We start from the raw sequence: 14340 nt of genomic DNA on the forward strand, positions 1-14340 counted from the left end.
TAATGTTATATTTGCAAGGCGGCATCTATTTTTAGTCTTCTTAAGTGTCTCTTAGCTCTAACAGATGAATTAAGTGTTTATTTATGATGTGTGTGTTTAGTCATGAAGGCTGTAACAGCCTTTTCCCACAAGATAAACTGCTACTTGGCAGGACGTGAAGTTTCTGACTCCTGAAGTGTTTATGGATCCATTTTCCACTGAGAGCAACACAGAGAGATTCCATATATATTTCACTATCTGAGTTTACTCCATATTAACTCTCAAGTATTATTCAATGACTACAAGTATCTCAAAAATAATTCTCAGTTTCTGCTCCATAAAGATAAAACTACAGTTAGAAAACTATTGCTCCACAACTAGCATTAAACAATCTTACTGACTGCGGGAGCACAATCTCTACCCTAAGTGCTTTTCCACAAAACACAGTTCATTACTAAAGAACAATCACATTACAGTTAACATCGCAATGAATGAATGGAGAAGACTGATGTTTTTCTTGTGCTTTTGTTGTAGTCTTGGCTTGCTGTCTTGTTACCTCACCATGACTAGTGGAGGACTAGACACAGTGAATGTAAACAAAGATTTCTGTAAACCTATGAACTGTAACATTGGTTAAAATGGAATTGCAAGTGTAGATTATTGTGGGATAAAAACAGAGATGGATATGCTGCTTTCTAAGTAGATAAAGACCCTAAACGACTATCGGGGAGAGTGGAGGAAAGTGTACGATCAGTGCAGGACACAGGGATTATACATAGCTATTTCCACAATGGTCGCTATTTTATACACTAAAATAGAAGACAAAGTTCATTTGAAAAAAATCTGCTAGTCAGGTGGACTTTGATCTGTACCATGTGACTCTGGGACACTGTGTGATGGCTGTTCCAGGCAACCAGTGGGTAGGTGGCAAAGTGTCAGACTGCATAAGTTAGTCTACATCTCAGAAATAAAGAAGACACAACAAGATGAAATAGAACAATTGGCAAGAAGTGAGAGCACTGAAGAAGGTAAAGCAGGGAGGACCAAAGGCAAGTCCAAGGAAAGGACTTCCTGACAGAAGCACAACTGACAGTGCATGTAAGATGGAGGGAGGACCACTCAGTGCTGAGAAGACTCTTCATCCTTTTCCCCTGCTCGAGCTTCAGGGCGTACCCCTCAGGAGCTACATCGTTGACAACTGGAGCTCCATCTCAGCCTTCTGCCCTGATCCGTCTGACCTGCTCATTGCCACCTACCCCAAAGCAGGTAAAGACCGGCCAGACTGATCAGACTGTTCAGGGCATGATCTGTGAGCAGAATGGAATGCAACTGGGCCCGGTTGTTCTAGAATTTTACTCCTGCAATTTTACAAAATTATTATTTTATATTTAAGTGTATGAATTAATTTGCCATGGATATTTGATGCTTTGCAAGCCTATCTTGTTGCATAACTATAAATGTCCAAAACACTCCAACATTACATTTTGTTGAGTGACACACTTTAGACACTCCATTTGTTTGCTTGCGCCACTGCACTAGTCTTGCACCTCTAAGTGCAAAACCGAAGACACCAAACATGAAATATGACACTCTAAACATGGAATGGCTGACTGACTGACTACATTTGTGAGTAAAAGTGTATAAATTAGTATTTTTGCAAAAAAAAAAAATATTTTAATTAAGGTCCAGGAATATTCCTTGCATCACAGGTGTGCATCTTTGTATTGTCCCAGATTGGTACCCCTTACCACAGTGTCATCAGCTAGGCATTCTGTGCTTTAGGTACCAAATGGGCCCAGGAGATGGTGGATCTGTTACTGCACAGCAGAGACATGGACATTTGTAAGAGAGCCCCTACTAACAAACGCATGCCATTCCTGGAAATCCAGCCATATCCAGATTTACCCTCAGGTAAAGACACCTTGCTATATATTTTCTTTCCATCACTTACCATAATAAAGAAACTCTCTCTCTTTTCATATGAAGCCATGTTTCATTTTTTTGCTCCAGTACATTGAAACTGGGGTGGCTCTAAGCTTAAGGTTTTTGAGTCACTCCAGTGTGTTTTTCTCTTTATTAGTCTTAAACACATCTGTGCCTGCATCTTGTCTGGTCATGTTGATCAGATTAGAATTGGACATAAGGACTAAAACTGATTCTTACTCATTATATTGTTCCTGCTTCAACAAAGAATATTAACAGCCCCCCCCCCCCCTCCCATTCTTGGCAAATATAGATCAGTTTTGGTGGTTTCTAATTAATTTTGTGATCCTCAATTCAAGTAGTGGGCTGTTTCAATTTGGTTTTTGGTCTCATCATAGTTCAGGAAGCAATAGTCCTTAAAGTTCCTGATGAAAGAGTGAATCAAGATGCAGGTAACCTGTCTATAATTCTTCTTTTAGATTCTTTATCTTGGATCCAATTTTCAACCTGTTGACCACAATATTACTTCATCAGCTACAAAACTGGGTTGGTCTCTCTAACGTACCTGATCATGCGAGCGTCTTGTGGAATCCTGGGACCAGGATTGTTTAATCTATACATGCTCCCATTAGTTGGGATAATAAATGCCATTAATAATTGCAGTTTTTCCATCCGCCACTATACAGACAATATGCAGCTGTATGTGTCTCTAGGTACTGGTCTTCAAAGGTCTCTAATCTTGTAGTTTGATTGTCTAGAAGACATCCAATGCTGCATGTGTGAAATTTTGTGGTGATGCACTTACAAGTGCCAACCAGAAGTGCCTTTGCTCTCTTGAGAAATGTATCTAAGGTCTGACATTCTCTCAACAGCCCAGGGTTTTGTTAGCCATTTTGGACTATAATGCTCTTTCTGGTCTACCAAAGAACTCTATCTCTATTTAGTTGGCTGGTTGTTTTTTTGTTCTAGCTTCTGTGTTTTTCTCAGCCGTGTTTGTTCCGAGCTTTGGATTTGTATGTGACCGGGTCTCCATCGTACTTGTTTCTGTAAACCTGTTCATTTATATTCTTGCTCAGGGGGGTTCTCTCCCACTTCTTTAATTACATGTCTGGGATCTATTCGTGTTGGCCCATTGACCTTTGACCATACTATCGGTTCTGACTTTGGATTTGCACATTTCTCAGCGTTTGCATCCACCTCATGTTCGATCTGTGTTACACAGAGGGTACAAAATGCTGTGGTGAAAAATTTTCCCCACATGAGAATGTGAGCACATATTTCACCTTTGTATTTTATTCTATCTTCTGTTTTGTAATTTCTACTTCGTTTTATTGTTCTGTGTCTTTCTGTAACAGTGTCAACCTTTGTCTTAAAAGTTGCTGTGTGAATAAAGGCCAGTAATGATACTTTTTCTCTTCATTTTCTTGATGAAGCCCACCGTGTGTTTAAATGCCAGCTCCCATTTCTACTCCATTGACTCACCAGGGCTCGACCTGCTGAAGTCGATGAAACCTCCTCGAGTCATTAAAACACACTTACCCGTACAGCTGGTGCCCAAAGGGTTCTGGGAAAATAAATGCAAGGTAAGACATCATCGTGATTCCCTCCTATCTTTGTGAAGTAATGAATCAAGATTTGAGATGTCACTTTTATGAAATGCCTGTTTTCTCAGGTTATTTATGTGGCTCGAAATGCAAAGGATAACGTTGTTAGCTACTACCACTTTGAACGCATGAACCGGTACCAGCCAGAGCCTGGGCCTTGGGAGGAATACATCCACAAGTTTATGAAGGGAAACTGTAAGGCTCTTAGGGGTCTAATGCATCCACTGTTCCTCGTGACTTTATGTGGCATTAGTGCTGCTGGTAATTGAGCTGCTCTTTAAACTCAGGGTCTTTTCTCTAACGTGTCCTCAGTGGGATGGGGCTCCTGGTATGACCATGTGAAAGGTTACTGGAAGCAAAGAGAGAAGCAAAACATCCTTTACCTTTTCTTTGAGGACATGAAAGAGGTATGGTGTGGGTGCAGCATTTATTGTATGGATTACATAACAGTGCTGGTAGGGTTACAGCATGATCAAAGCTGGACTTTCAATCTCATAACGGTAACCTCTCCCTTTACCTAATGGACTCTTGGCAGGAGGTGGTGCAGATCATGAGGATCAGGAGTTTCATAACTGTTACACAGTGACTCTGAAACTAGGTTAAGATAGCCCTTCATACTCATAATTCAAGTTTTCCCCCCAAGGACCCTCGGCGGGAGGTAGTGCGGATCATGCACTATCTGGACCTGTCATTAGCTGATGATGTCATTGACAAGATTGTGCAGTTGACATCCTTCAAAGTCATGAAGGACAATCCCATGGCCAACTACACGTTTATTCCACAGGCAATTTTGGACTATCTCACCTTTCATGAGAAAAGGTTTGTAGGTATTGAGTCATTCTATATAGTATATATCATAAGTGTTATAATGCTTAAATTAACTCTCTGAGAGGACAGACAATTAGGAGAAATGGAAAGTCAGTCTTACAAATTTCATAAAGGCTGTCAGGTATTTAAAATGAAAGACCACTCAGCCATTCCGACCTAGCCTAAGGTGCCAGGCTCAAGATAAGCAAACTTCCCAATATTTGGGCTTTTTGGGCTTTTTGGCAGGCTTCTGGCAGGCTGTTTGGGTGCAGTGGTAGCTCAGTGGTTAAGGTCCTTGACTATTAATCAGAAAGTTGCCAAATCAAGTCTTGCCACTGTTTGGCTCCTCAGCAAGACCTTTAACGCTCAAAGTGTGTTCAGTCAGAATTGTAAGTTGCTTTGGATAAGTGTCATGTAAATGTAAACAGGTGTAACTGTATATTAAGATCCAGCACTTCAGCATAGCCTATATTACTTGCATACCATTTGTTTATAGATTAATCGGATAGCAATTTAATCCACTACAAGAAGCTGTCAATTTCCTCTCAATTCCCAAGTCCTAAACTGTTCTTGGTTAGACTCTTTATTTTGATGTCTTTAATGATATAATCTAATTATGTTGAGGTCTTTGGTTCATCTTTTTAGTGGTACATATGATGTTTCTGTTCCCTTTTATCCTAGACATCTGGCCCATGTAGCACTGTCCTGTTGGAGCAGGCTTATTGATCTGTGCTTTAACAAAACAGACTGTTTTATAATTGCTGTCTGTGTCTCCCACAGGAGAGGTCGGAGACTGGTCCAATTATTTCACAGCAGCTCAATCCCAAACGTTTGATGAGGACTACACCAAGCAAATGGCAGATGTGGACATTCCCTTTTGAAGCAGCTTATAAAGATTTGCTCCATAAAAATCAAAATGGCTCCTTGGCCAACCACAGCATGTATCTGACTTTGGTACTGCAGTAAGCTTTGGGACACTAAGGACACAGAATTTGCATGTATCAAATCTAAACTCCATTATCTTCTTACTAAATGGGCATCATGTAAGAAGCCTTAATGACTGTAAATTAATTCATAATTAATGTGGATACCTGCTGACTAGAACATTTTACTCCTAGTTAACAATTTTATTAATGATATTTGTAGATTATTGGACTGAAGTGCCCAACATTTTGTTGTCAGATATGCTAATTCACAGAAGGACGTACTAATTCAATTTCAAGAACATGTGTACTTATTTCCATAGGTAATTTACAATTTTCAAAATGTATTTACAAGCTTTTAACAGTACAAGGCAAGTACAAGGCAAGAATGTGAAAATGATTTTGTGTAAGACTCAGTCATGGCTCATGCATACTGTCACATCCCTACCATGCCCTCTAGTGGGTTCATCCTCATCAATATACTGATTATACACAGCTCCTCCCCATACACCTGAAGAACATTTCCTGAACCGTTTATAAGGTTCTCTTGGGGATAGATACTTCTCAACATTTCTTGTGCCTATGACAAGATTATGATTCATATTTCTAAAGTGTCTTTTCCTGTCACTCATTTACTGTTTGGTTTTTTTTTTGGCTTTGTCTTTTACTTACCTTTGACATATGTTTGCCCTGATTGTCCTTCTTTAAACTGTTTTCATTTCATCACACATGCTTCCTGTCATTTGGAGGCTCATCATACACACAGACTTCTCCAGAGAAGCAGCTGCAGAAAATTAAATTACTGCGCTGCATGTAGTGACAATAAACTACAAATTGTTCCCCTGATAAAACTATGACCTGGTCATTGTGGGCTTTCTCTCACCCCTGAGCCATGGACTGGAACCAGGACCCATCTGACACCTGGAATCTGAGCAACAAAGCCATAAACAGCCTAGTTTATCACGTTGGCCTGGCTTACTGACCCTTCCCCCCCTACTTATGTGTCATAAAACCCACAGATTGGAAAGAGAGAAGCTCTTACCAGCCTGGTTGTACTTCACAGAACTGTGACCATTAATTATATTATTAATAATTAATAGACTCAAACCTTTACCAGGAGAATCAACTTTTCTCATCCCCCAGAAATATGTTCACAGATGTTTTTTTTTCTCCCACAATTTCTCTTTCCCACAGATTCGCAATGTAACAACTTGCCATTTAACCTACTATAATGTCAAATGATGATTAGCCAGTAATGTGTGGCTATTTTAATATAATCTCCAAATTGTGACATTTAATCCTCTTATTTGAGAAGTGTCTGTTTCATTATTCTATTCATTATTTGTTCCTTATTAATTTGCATTATTCATCCAGATCACTTCATCTGTATGTTGCTTGCCTCGTGCATATTGTAAACAAATTATTACTCACTCCTAGTTGTGTTTATTAGAAATCCTATATGAACCATTTAGATAATATATTAAAGTTAGTAATATGTAATTTTTAGAAATTGGGAAAGTAATTAAAATTATTATCCAATTGCTCCACCCATCTCAGGGTTTGTTTTACAAAGTCCAGGATGTAGAACTCAGTAGTGTTGGATCCTATGTAGTCCTGTATTCCTGTATGTTCTACAGAAACTCTTTTCTCCATTTAAAAAATAAAGGCTATTGAATATGCATGAACCTGGCATGCCCTATCTCCCAACATATACCTGAAAAGTTCCACCCCCTCCTCAGTCTGGTACAAGTTGTGAAGCTATGAAGGACCTACTGACCTACTGTTTATTAGTTTACAAATTTCTTATTGTTAGTTTGTATTTGTCAGAATTTGGTCATCACCACTTATATCAAGCCTTATTTAAGCCATCTTAGTTTTAATGCCTGGTGTTAGTTGTTGTTACATTAATTCTTTTGTTCATGTTAGTGCACTGTTTATTATGTTCAGTTTCGTTTCTGTTCGTTTCTTTAAAAGCTTCAGTTGGAGACTTGCGTTTGCTTCTCTTTCTGTCTTTCTTTTTGTCTATACGTTCTTTGTCCATGACAGTTGCACAGCATAGTATTATAATAATTCTATATATGATCTGCAACAAAGAGAATCTTACTTACAGCATTTAGCTGACACTTTTATTCAAAATGGTTTACAATTATGACTGAATACAACTTGAGTAACTAGTGGTTAAGGGCCTTGCTCAGGGACCCAACAGCAGCAACTTGATAGCAGTGTGGCTTGACCTGGCAACTTTCTAATCAATAGTTAAGTACCTTAACCACTGAGCTACCACTGCCCGGGAGTCAGATTTTACTTACAATATTGCTTCCTTGTACCAACGTTGTATACTATCACAATGATTTATATACTAGCATATACAGTACCAGTCAAATGTTTTGACACACCTGACTGAATGTTAAGTTTTTATAGACTTACAGACGTTATAATCTAATGGTTTATGCCTAAATTTATTTTTAAAGCAAAATTTAATAGTGAAAGTTAATAACCTATATATGAATTGAGTTTCAAAGCAAAATATATTTCTATAAAATAAAATAATTATACAATTAAAAATGTAAAGTAATTTTAAACGCCCCTCAACAAATAGTTTTCATTTAGAACTTTAGGGTTTCACTCTATGCATATGTAAGAATTTCATTAAGACATCATAAGTTTTTGAAACTGTTTTGGCATCCTGGCCTTTATTGCTCTCTAGCTGTTTATCAATTTTTTCCTTGGACTTAAGTACATTCTACCTGGAAACTGGCAACTTCCACTAGACATTAAACACTATTTTATCATTAAAAACTACATCCAAAGAATTACCAAAACCATAAGTAACATTAACATTTTGCTTTTCCATCATGGCCACTTCTGTTCTCCTTCATAGAGAACGAACTCTGGTGATAGGGGACTCTATTTTGTGACATGAAGTTAGCTAGGCCTTTAGGGACACCAGCAGCAGTAGTTAGCTGTATACCAGGGGCCAGGGCACCAGACATTGCAGGAAATATTAAGGTCTTAAGCAAGCATAGCTTCTCTAAAATAATTATTCACATAGCTAACAATATACGCATAACAATAACAAGATACAATACATATATTGTTAGGAGACTACAATATACGCCTTTGCCAGTCAGAGATTACAAAAATAATATTGAAGTCAATAGCGAAGGCGATGTCCGATGCTATAGTATGCTCTGGTCCCATCCCAATGTGGCATGGCAATATAACGTACAACCAGTTATCTTTGCTGAACTGCTGGATGCCCAAGTGGTGCTCACAAAACAATGTGGGGTTTATAGATAAATGGACCACATTCAGGGGAAAGCCCGGCCTTTTAGGGCAGGATGGTATCCATCCTACTAGGGAGGGTGCTGCTCTCCTTTCCTGTAACATAAGCCATAGTCTTATGACAGACCTAGTTAACCTATGACAATCCAGAACAGAGGCCAGCAGACAAAGAGGCAGCAGACAAAGAGGCTAAACTAACTGTCTGCTGGTCGCTCAAGGTTCATCCTGTTGACACTGTGTCTGTTCCCTGGGCTAAGCAGAAATACAGAAAACAAAGAAAAATATGTCTTAATAACCTAATTAGTATTAAAGTAACTGATTCACAGGTCACTGCCTGCATCTTTTATCTAAAGATGTGTTTACTAGATCCCTAATATCTACAATGCTCATGATGAAATCCTAACAGATCATAGATTAATGTACTTTGTCTATTAGAAACCTGGATCAAGCCAAATAAGTATATAAATGAAGTGTGTCCTTCTGCCTACAGCTATGTACATCGTCCTCTTCTAACTGGCCGTGGAGGCGGCATTGCAGTTATTTAAACTGACACATTAGGCATAAACCAGAAAGCTGCTTATGATTTCACATCCTTTGAAATTATTTTTACTAGCATAAATGACATAGCCAGCGATAAGAAGGCCACCTAGCCTCTTCCTCTAATTGGCATCTACAGGCAACCAGGACCCTACTGTAACGATGAGCGTTAAAGAGGCGGACGCATTTGCGGAGAAGAGCAAGATTTATTAGGGTAGGGGCAAATCCAGATTCAGAGTCGTTAGGGTAGTCCAGGGTCATAGAGCCAACAAAGAAACAAAAGCACATGAAGGCAAATGGGGGAAGCAGCCTATAACAGAGATTAAGAAACACGTCTGTAACCATACAGACGAGGAGGCATGGAATACAAATGTACTGGTACGGGCTTTCAAACACATTCAGACAACCAAACAACGAACAGCCAAAACACAGGGCATCATACACGTCTTAAATACATGAACTTAACGAGGCTAGAAACGAGGAGGCTAGAAAATGAAAGTACGGAATGGAACCAAAGCACAAGACAGGGAAAACATGGAACATGGAAGATAGGAGGGACTAACTGTGATGCCTACTCAGAATTTATTAAGCAATTTGTAGATTTCCTCTCTAATCTAGTCGTTCTAGTAGAAAGAGCCATTATTGTTGGTGATTTCAATATTCACTTTGATAGTGCTCAAGTCCCTCTGAGATTGGCTTTTAGTTTTATATTAGAATCAACTGGTTTCACCCAATGTATAACAGAACCCATACACTCTGGTGGACATACGCTTGACTTAGTATTGACATATGGTGTAGACATAGAGAACATAGTTATACTATCCCAGTCAGATGCCATATCAGACCATTCCCTAATTTTATTTGAACTACGTATGAGCCACAATATAGTAACCTTGCCTCGTTATTATTCCGGATGAACGATGCACCTAGATTTATTGTGAATCTCCCAAAACTCATCATTTGTGACTAGGATACCCTCAAACCACATGGAACTTGATCAAATAACTAAATGCTTAGAATCAGTATTCCACTGCACACTCAATGATGTTGCTCCACTTAAGCATAAAAAACTTAGGAACAAAAAATTTGTACCTTGGTATAATGATCACAGTCACAATATAAAACAAAACACTTGAAAAATAGAATGGCACCACACTAAGTTTGTAGTCTTCCAGCTTGCACGGAAGGAGAGCCTTCTCAAGTATAGAAAAGCACATATTACCACTTAAACATCTTATTTCTCAACCCTAACAGAAAATAACAAAAATAATCCTAGAGTTATTTTTATTACAATTGCATATAATAAAATTGACACCAATGCTCATATTACAACATCAGACAGTAGTAATTAGTTCAGGAATTTCTTTCATGAGAAAATTAAGCACATTAGAGATAACATTAAGAGTACTAACATGAAATCGGGTAGCTACTTAGAGAGCAGAACAGCCTAGCCAAAAACAACTCTAGAATCCTTTACACCTATCCAAGAACCAGAATTTACATCTCTGATTTAGCAATCAAAATCCTCCACTTGCTTACTAGATTCACTGCCCACACACCTTTTAAGGAAATCCTACCTGAAGTAATTGAACCTTTACTACATTTAATAAACTCCTACTTGAACCTTGGCTATGTTCCTAAATCATTCAAATTGGCAGTATCAGACCACTTATCAAAAAATCTAACTTAATCCTGACAAAACAGGTGCTTTTATTAGGACCAGAGAAAGATAGGTCCTCACTCTCTAATTACTCAGTGAACCTCAATGGTTCATATAATCTAATAGTTAAAGATCTGGAAATTATTATGGATCCCTGTCTCTCATTCGAAGCTCATGTAAATAATATTTGTAGGACCACCTTTCTCCACCTTAGGAACATTTCAAAGATTAGGAACATGCTCTACTCACATGATGCAGAAAAGCTAGTCAATGCATTTATTACTTCAAGATTGGACTACTATAATGCCTTACTATCTGGCTGTACCATTAAGTGCCTAAACAAGCTCCAGCTAGTTCAAAATGCAACACAGACCTACAAAATTTGATCACATCATTCCTATCTTTACATTGGATCCCAGTAAAATTTTGTATTATAATTCAAATAACCTACAAAGCACTGAATGGTCTTGCCTCACAATACCTTACAGAACTATATCCATCACGTCTGCTTCGATCAAAAGGTGCAGTCTCTTTACTAGTACCAAGAATAAGAAAATCTACCATAGGGGGCAGAGCCTTTTCCTATAAAGCTCCCACACTATGGCATAACCCTTCTGTAAATATTCGAGACTCAGACACAGTCTCAATAATTAAGGCTAGGATGAAAACCTATCTGTACAGTCAGGCATTTTATTAACTACTTCCCATGTTAGGTAAAGGTCTAGATCTGGGGGTCTATGGGCATTGAGAGTTATGGTAAACTGGGATGTTATGATGCAGTCACTTCACCTCTCTTTTGTCACTCAAGTTTGTTGACTGAGAGCAGTGGAGTGCTGATGTTCCAGGGTGCCCTCATGCCTGTGTTTCCTTCTGACTCTTTCCTTTTAGCTGTGCTGCCATAGCTAGATCTGCTGGAGTCCATTTTTGCACATTATAGTTCCCTAATTTACACACCCTTGTATTGAGACATGGCCAATAATCTATTCTCTCTTTCTGCCGAGGTACACCTAACCCTGATGCCATGATGTTACTGAGCCTCCAACTATCTCAGCTGACATAATTACTCCCACCACCCCCTAATATTCCCTGCTGTAGCCCACCACACCTCCACCCCAGCCAGTACCTTCTCCGTTGTATTTAATGGATGTTCTCTTGCTGGATGGGTTTTGGACATGCGCACACCATCTGGACCAGACTAGGACCTCAAGAAAACCGGACTAGACATTATTTGCTTATTTTTTTCATTTTATAATTATTTACTGATTCTTCTCTTAAAATTGCTACTATTGTGGTGACTGTTGTTGGCCAAAGGAGGATGGGCCCCCTCTTTGAGTCTTTGTTCCTCTCAAGGTTTCTTCTTCATACTCTTGGGAGTTTTTCCTTGCCACTGTCACCTTGGCTTGCTCAGTCGGGGCTTGGACTTGGACATTTGTAAAGCTGTTTTGTGACAACATCTGTTGTAATAAGCGCCATATAAATACATTTGATTTGATTTGATTAGGTGTCTCGAAGTTGGTTAAGAGATCTCCAAGAAAAGCAATCATCAAAGTAAAGGGTGGCTACTTAGATATTTCTTTAAAAATTACAATATTTGTTTAACAGAACATTATATTTCATTGTTTTTAAATCTTTACTATTTTTGTAAAACTAAACAAAAAATAGGTGCATCCAAACTTTTAATTGGTACTGTAGGTTTATTTTCATATAATACATTGATGGAATTTGTTGGGGCCTCGGCCTGGCGCCGACACTTCCAACAGCAAAAGGCACTGACCACAGTAAGAGAACCATAACTCAGATAATGATAATGAGGCTAAAAAAAGACAGACAACATGAATCGGGAAACAAGAGTTGTAAATGCACGGGAAAAAGAACCAAAAACAAGACACAGCCGGACCTCATATAGAGGCACAGAACAGAAAGTAGAGGAGGTGACAGCCATGATGGGAGAAGAAAAGAGAGACAGAAACCAAGCAAAAACATATCACATGGTGAGATTTCCATGGAAACTAAGTAACACAGTTAGAATGGACCCGTGGGAACCTCAGGGTGGGGGTGGGGTGGGGGTGCATGACACACAATAAGCAGCTATTAAAGGTTTATTTTTCATAGTGATATTGCCAAAGTTCTGTCTCAGTTTACCTTTGTCATGCCTCTGTGATGTCTCTCTTATTGAAGGTAAAAGGAGAAAGAATCAGGGTAATATAATCGTAGATGTGCAAACAAAGCTAACTTAAACAAAAAAGGGCGTTCCATAGATTTTGAAAAATCACATGGACTTCACTGTAAAATAACTAGCCTAGCTCTGACTGACTGTGAGTTTTCACATACTGAATGCTACTATAGCTTGTTTTGGGTAAAGTTTACGTTACATAAGCTTTATGAAGCATTAGATTAGTGCCTCCCTCATTTACATTGGAAGGGGAGAAATTCTGGTGAAATAAAGTGGTTGTTAACTATACTTTGGAATAGAATTTACAGAATATATGTACACTCTGTTTCCAGTGTACTATATGTACACAGTATGTCCTAATTAAGCTAAATGGGGGGAAAAAAACTACCACAGTTCTACATTCCCTGGCACTTTACTAAAGTTATACATTTTCATAGTGGTTAATACATGTGTTTCACATGGACCTGGTTGCTAAGGGCAGAAAATGAGAAATGTGAAGATACAGCATTCTGAATTCACATCCAAACTACAGAGCACAGGGTCAGAATAAGCACTGCAGTAAGTTGTTTGGAGATGTCAAAAATGGAACGTTAAAGCCTTCAACCATTAAAGCCTCTCAACGTTAAAGCCTCTCAACCATTTCACTGTGAGTTATACTGTGTATGACTATGTATGCGACAGATAAACCAAACTTGAACTTGAAACTTGAACTTGAACTTCAATGCTAATGAAAGACCTTGCCACAAAAAACAAAACTCAGAACAGACCAACTACAGGGGACTATGAATAAATGAATGTCTTTACTTGTATTTTATATAAATGTAATTAATGTTGAAGAGGCAATAATAATGTTCATAGTTTATTCACCTGTCTGGTCTTACTTATTAGATATTAGTAGTCATAAAGTTTGGGTATCAGAGTATCGGGTTACAATTACTAATACTATGAACCCCATAGCCCTTCATCCCTATAGTTTTTCTAACAAGCTGTCCTCAGCTCTAGGGCAAGGAATGCTACAGAAGCTTCTACGTTTTATCACATTTTACTTAAACAAAAGTGGGCTGAAGTCAGATAATCCGTTCTCTGAAATAAGCAGTAAAGCCAACTGCACAACAGGGTTTGCCAAACATCTTAAATAAAGATGGGCAAACAGAGATATCTTTGAATCACAGGTTCATTGCAGTAATATGTGCATATTAGGCTTGTGACATTACAAGTTTCTTCTTCGTACTGTGGTATCATAAGGTTTGTTTTACAGGTTACCCACATGAGGGTGCACTATAAGAAAATCAGTGAGATGCAGGCATGACTCATTGTTACAACATGAAAGACCTGATTGGCCAATGGGACAATTAACATACCTGTGCCCCTTAAATACCTGTGTTGCTTATGTGATGGTGCCCCGCGGTGTCTTGGTCAGTAGTCCCCATGCCTGCCAGGGTAGACAAT

At 38.6% G+C, this 14340-nt stretch overlaps 1 protein-coding gene across 1 annotated transcript; it reads left to right on the forward strand.

The window, feature by feature from the left end:
• Window positions 1-884: 884 nt before the first annotated feature.
• On the forward strand, window positions 885-5598 carry LOC113576878 (sulfotransferase 1C1-like). The gene is given in 8 exon segments (XM_035533435.1): window positions 885-1245; window positions 1762-1890; window positions 3388-3485; window positions 3575-3701; window positions 3819-3913; window positions 4150-4301; window positions 4303-4325; window positions 5094-5598. Coding segments are annotated over 8 exon segments (888 nt in total). The 5' UTR covers window positions 885-1082; the 3' UTR covers window positions 5195-5598.
• The last annotated feature ends 8742 nt before the right edge of the window (window positions 5599-14340 follow it).

Source organism: Electrophorus electricus, chromosome 14 (assembly GCF_013358815.1).
Source record: "Electrophorus electricus isolate fEleEle1 chromosome 14, fEleEle1.pri, whole genome shotgun sequence".
Classification (NCBI taxonomy): Eukaryota; Metazoa; Chordata; class Actinopteri; order Gymnotiformes; family Gymnotidae; genus Electrophorus; species Electrophorus electricus.